The sequence below is a fragment of the Aspergillus ibericus genome (genome assembly GCF_003184845.1).
Source record: "Aspergillus ibericus CBS 121593 unplaced genomic scaffold BO80scaffold_106, whole genome shotgun sequence".
NCBI lineage: Eukaryota > Fungi > Ascomycota > Eurotiomycetes > Eurotiales > Aspergillaceae > Aspergillus > Aspergillus ibericus.
The window spans coordinates 6821-12192 of record NW_020292204.1 but is presented as its reverse complement, the minus strand read 5'-3'; the positions used below and the strand labels follow the sequence as shown (position 1 = coordinate 12192).

The following is a 5372-nucleotide window of genomic DNA, read 5'->3' as shown; positions in this document are numbered from 1 at the left end:
CCCCCCTACACTATTGTTCATCGTTTCCGGCGCCCCAGGAAGATACACCCACTCCCTCACAACAACGCCCCCCGCCCCAGTCTTTACCCAACCCGGATGCAACGCCGCCGCCACCAACCCATCTGCCTCATGGTGGAGATTAATCTCGTGAATCAACCATTTCCCCGCGGCCAGAAGGTCTGGAAGACGAGGAGGGGACCGATGGTGTTGGTTTCGAAGGCGGAACGGAGGCTATAGGTGGTGGTGGTGCGGAGGAGAATTTTCTGTATCTTGGAGGGGGAATAGCGGTGATGAAGTCGAGGTGGATGATGTGTAGGCTGCTGTTGGTGTCTGGGGTGATGGTGGAGATTTTGGAGTTGAGTGAGGTGGCAGTCTCCTCGTTGCGGACGGAGGCGATGATGGTAGTGGAGGGCCGCTAGAGGGGGGATTTACGAGCCCTAGGCCGATGTCTCTGTTGGCGCCGATGGTGTTGGGGACATGGTGATGTGATGGGTAGAAGATGGAGGGATATGGTAATGGGAAGCTGTTCAGGCAAGAGGATAAACCTGGAAAGGGGAATGGAAGGAGAAGAGGGGAAATAGGAAGCAGGGAGACTGAGTGACAAAGTGAGAGGGAGAGGAGTATACCCTGCTGGATTTGAACAGTGGACAATATTGTTCATTTCTTTGTTCATGCCCGACATAATAACTTATCTGTATCCGAGACGAAATACTCAGCCGAGCCCACCCGATCGGCGGGCGTAACGTAAAATTTGCAATTATCAAATGATTTCCTTTCCAACATCTTGTTGGAATATATCTACCATGTTGGTCTTCTAGCATTCTTTCCCGGATACGCTGGTTGAGATTGTCCTGCAAAGGTAAAGAGCAATATCTAGACGCTGTGTAGTGTTAAAACCACCGGAGACGAATGTGGATGAGATTATATACGGTCGGTAGAGTCTAGCTAGACAGACACTCTACCGCGCCTTCTGCTTCACTCCTTCCCTCAGTGTACTTCCCATCAGGAGCACAATAAGATACTGCACGCCCTGCAACATCAACTTGAATACATACTCCAACCACGTCACCTCCAACACATTCCCACCCTTTAACCGACTTTCAGCAACTTGGAAGGGAATCTTCGCGCCCAACTCCTTGACAACCCCAAACGCACTTGTAAAGGCATCCTCGTGAAACCCGTACATCGTCCACGCGCCTACATAGCTAATACCCCGTGTACCCTGGATCTGTGGCAGCAATGTCTGCGCCTTGACCGCAGCAGGGGTAAACAGTGGGTGCTCATATTGGTAAACCCCCTGGATCGTCCGCTCATCAGGCATGAACATCGGATTCATCGTCACCAAGACCGATCCGTACTTGGAGTGTGAGGCACCCTGGGCGCGGTTCATGTTGTAGGTAACGCATACCTGGTCTGCGGAGCCGTTGCTGAGGTAGTTCCATGTAGACCAGACCCTTCTGTTTTGGGGGAGGAGAGTCTCGTCAGAGTGGAGGACTGCGGTATTGGTGGTTGTTTCAAAAGCGGAGAGGATGGATTTCTCAGCTGGAGTTGCGGAGGCAGAGATCATGGATAATGCCTGAGGTGCCGGTGTGGCAATGATAACATGGTCGTAGGTGACTGTTTTGCCCTTTGCGGTGGTGATATGAACCAGACCAGACACAGAGTCATTGGTGACGGACACCACAGGCTCATTGAGAAATACTCGCTCGGCGGGAAAATCAGCCATTACCACCTCAACGTAGCTTTTGGCGCCGTTGGCCACCGAGAGCCATTCTAGTCCGCGCCCGAGAGTGTTTAGAAGGTTGTGGTTATACCTTCACTGTTAGTCTGAGAAGCTCGAAAGGAGGAGGCATACATACAGGAATCTTATTAGGGTCACAGCCGGAAATTGCAAGTCGCACTTCTCCGGACTTGTGCTCCACGTCGACGCCGTCAAAGGAATCAGGTAGTTGTCCCGGAAGAAAGCCGAGTACCCCTCTCTCTCGAGATACTCACCAATGGAGATGGTATTGTCCTCGTCAGGCAGGCGGAGAAGGTCTGGTGCAAAGTGGTTGAATCGCACCATATCAAACACCATCCGCCACATATCAGGAGAGAAGAGGTTCTTGCCCTGGGCGAAGAGATTCCTCAAGGAGGACCCGGCCCATTCAAAGGGTCCGGACTCAGAGAACCGCGACACACTAAACGACATTTCTGAAGGGATGGTTGGGACATTGATGGTGTTAAGAAAGTTGAGAAAGTTGGCTGTGCAAGTTAGACGAGTCTAAGCAAAGGCAAAGGTAAACGAACGATAGGTAGAATTGTTCAACACAATAAATCCGGTGTCGACGTTGACGGCATCGCTCCCTCTCTTGAATTGTACAGTGTTGATGTGCCCCCCCAGACGAGAAGCCGCCTCGTAGAGATGGACTTGGTGAGGCGAGTGCTTGTGCAGCGCCCAGAGGGCGGCCATACCCGCTGCACCACTGCCGATGATGGCGATCCTCTTGCTAGAGACGGTTATTCATGTCGCCTGAAGAGTAAAGCTTTGGCATACCTGTCTTGCATGGTGTATGATCAGAGCAGATCTGTTTCTAGGGGATGAATACGGACTTGACTACCTGCAAGTCACAGACTATATGTAGTCCCAGGTATTGCTCCTTTTGGATTCTCACTGTATGACAGCTGGTCGATGCAGCCCAAGGTATCAACATGCCATGTTTTGCCACTGCATGTAGTACAATCAAATCGGTAGTGTTACGTTCGTGCCTTGCCCTGCAAGTGTGTCCAAGCACCACATAAATCTTCCATCTGTCAAGACAGCTTCGCCTGGGCCAAGTGAGATGCCGTGACACCGAAGCTGTGTTTCGTGTGACTGGCACCCAGCTGATGGAGTATGTTGTGATGGGCGGCTAAGCCAGGCCATCTCCAAGTTTGGTGGCTGCACCATCCAATTAGGATACCACGCTGCAAGAAAAACCAATGGGGATGATCGGGGTTTTCACGTTCCCGGTTTTCTCCTGTACAACGATAGTTTTTGAATGGTTCATGCAGGCGTAGGTTGGCAATGGCTGTAAGTTTGTCAAACTCATAGTCTGCAGCTCGTCACAGAGAGCATATAATTGGACAACAAGCGGGCTCTGTGATGCAAGGTGCATATGACTTTTCGCAACGACGGCCTCGCCGTTCAATCAAGCGAAGCCATTGACCAAATGTGGAATGTCACGATGAGCGGGCGTCGGATGTTGTATCCGTGCTCCTTCCGCCTGTAACTGGCCGGGAGGCGCCTGTCGCGGAATACGATAAGGAATGATCGACTGTTTCCGATCTGAGCACTTGGCTAAGAGATGCATGATCATCTATGAACATACGAAGATCAAGTGGAATCACAATCAACCCACTATCGACTTCATTCAATCATTATTCACCAAGGAGAAGCCGAGCAAGACCGAAGAACTGCAGCAAGACCCACACAAGAACCAGGTGAGCAACCACGACTTCGGCCTGAAGAAGGTTTACGCTCCCCAAAGCAAGGTAGCGGCTGAGGACCAGCTGCAGCATATGCTTCCGGTACGCCCTCTGCTCCGCTTGGCTGCAACATGCCAGCACGTAGCAGTCCAGGGCAGAAAAAGAACGGAGCCCGGTGCTTGATGCGGCCCGCCCCTTTCGGATACTATTGATAACCCGGAAAACAAGATCGGCTGGAAGAGAGAGTGTGATGGTTTCCGACAAAGAAACTGGCGTTGCACAGACAAGATCACGCAGCACATCCATGTCCGACACCCGCAGTACGCCACTTCCTGCCAATAGCGCGAAGGCGGCTTCGGCGGTGAAGGCGCGACTCTCCGCGAAGGAGGTGTAGAAGTCGGGCCGTAGAACGCGAAGCTCGAAGATAGGGTCTAGTGATTCGCTGGAAAGTCTCCGAGCCAAAGGCGACTGCATGATTTCGATCGTATCGTTGAGACATAAACCTGCAGCGTAGTATCGCACAGTAAGTGGTCCAGAGGCGTTTGCCACTAGATATCGCAGGTATCCCCGAAAGAATGGTTCCAGCGACCGCTCTATTTGACTGGCGCGTCGACTTATTGTTTTCTCCAACGGTGCCGGAAGGGACCAAACCCTCAATCGTCGCTGCAGGTGCAGCTTTGCAGCCTGGAAATAGATGCGTGGCTCCGTCAAAGCTCCCACCCATCCCCACGATAAGATCAGCTGACATCTCTGGGAAGTGGAGAGAGTTGCCAGGCGGATCGCCGGTCCTGTGGCGCGGATAGTGGCGATGAGTTGGACGCGGCGATCGGAGGCAACTAGTACGATCCGGCTGTCGATCGACTGTTTGTTTCCTTCAGCACCCGCCAGTAAGGGGTCGGCGGTTGTCAGGGTATAGGCCATGCCCTCTCGGGGATTGAACGGCGAGACATGGAAATCTTTCGGCCAGAAGCTGGTGAAGTGATTCGATCTGGAACCTGGCGGATCGACAGGATCGGCGTTACTAGCTCCATCTGACATTCCAAGAGATGCTCTCAGCAGGTACATGTGTCGCTCGCCAAAGTTGTTGTTCACCTCCAAGATCACTGCCGCTAGTGTTCGGCTAGCCGAATATAGGTACCAGAATGAAACGGGGTTGAAGACATGGCCCAGTACTTTCGGTGCAGTGAGGAGGTAGACGTAGGGATAGTCCTCGTCATGGAGATGCTCGAGTCTGTCAGCGGATAGAAGATATCATGGGATGGTTAACGTTACCTGACTGTGCAGATACTGACGAAGCTTGCCATGCAGCCCTGCATGATTGCCTCTTTCCAAATAATCTCCCGCATCAACCGTGAACCACCCGGAGCCAACGTAGGGAAGATTGGTCCTTTCGAGATCGTTACCCTGCCAGCGAACCGGCAACACTATCCATAGATATGAATATGAGAAGGAATGAACAACTGGGTACACTCTAGTATGTCGGACCCGGCATGGGTACACCACCGGCTCAGGAATCTCCTGCGTATTGGGAGACATGGCACAGGAGAGGTCACCCTCCGTACGAAGGGATTGTAGCTTTCGAGTTGCCTTTGGAGGGATTCGACCAACTTCGGGCAATGTGACGGATGTCGGCAGGGAGTCTGTAATCCTATAAATACACCCTGCACCTGCGCTAATCAGCCCTGTTCCATGGATCAGGGCCCGTAGTACGGCCGGTACTGGATGGCCAAAAACAGTATCTGCATGGATACCTTACTAGCTCCATGTGAGTATCCCTTCTTGTCAGATAATCCAAGCCCGCCTGCATCTCTGCATGGCCGTTGAAGGCAATTGCACATCTTGGACGCTCCACTGAGATATAGTGTTGGACTCTTGGAGGATTGGTTCGTTGGGCATCATGATCGCGTTGCACAGGTAGGCTGGAC

The 5372-nt window shown here is 52.3% G+C and overlaps 3 protein-coding genes across 3 annotated transcripts; all 3 read right to left on the bottom strand.

The window, feature by feature from the left end:
• BO80DRAFT_319770 (uncharacterized protein) lies at nucleotides 1–171 on the bottom strand (the record flags this gene model as incomplete). Its single annotated transcript, XM_025715115.1, has 1 exon — nucleotides 1–171. A coding segment is annotated over one exon (171 nt), but the record flags the coding sequence as incomplete, so codon positions are not given.
• Nucleotides 172–923: 752 nt separating this feature from the next.
• BO80DRAFT_18307 (uncharacterized protein) lies at nucleotides 924–2634 on the bottom strand. The gene is made up of 4 exons (XM_025714041.1): nucleotides 2537–2634; nucleotides 2290–2489; nucleotides 1860–2244; nucleotides 924–1814 (listed from the first exon to the last, which is right to left on the bottom strand). The coding sequence occupies exons 1-4, from the start codon at nucleotides 2545–2547 to the stop codon at nucleotides 959–961; spliced, it is 1452 nt and encodes a 483-aa protein (XP_025569115.1). The 5' UTR covers nucleotides 2548–2634; the 3' UTR covers nucleotides 924–958.
• Nucleotides 2635–3399: 765 nt separating this feature from the next.
• BO80DRAFT_370322 (uncharacterized protein) lies at nucleotides 3400–4763 on the bottom strand (the record flags this gene model as incomplete). The annotated part of the gene is made up of 2 exons (XM_025716442.1): nucleotides 3400–4671; nucleotides 4725–4763. The coding sequence occupies 2 exons, from the start codon at nucleotides 4761–4763 to the stop codon at nucleotides 3400–3402; spliced, it is 1311 nt and encodes a 436-aa protein (XP_025569114.1).
• Between the last annotated feature and the right edge of the window lie 609 nt (nucleotides 4764–5372).

Coding starts and splice junctions, on each gene's coding strand:
- BO80DRAFT_18307 (XM_025714041.1), bottom strand. Junction 2,245..2,289: donor GTTGAACAATTCTACCTATC/GTTCGTTTACCT, acceptor TAACTTGCACAG/CCAACTTTCTCAACTTTCTT. Junction 1,815..1,859: donor GTGACCCTAATAAGATTCCT/GTATGTATGCCT, acceptor CTAACAGTGAAG/GTATAACCACAACCTTCTAA.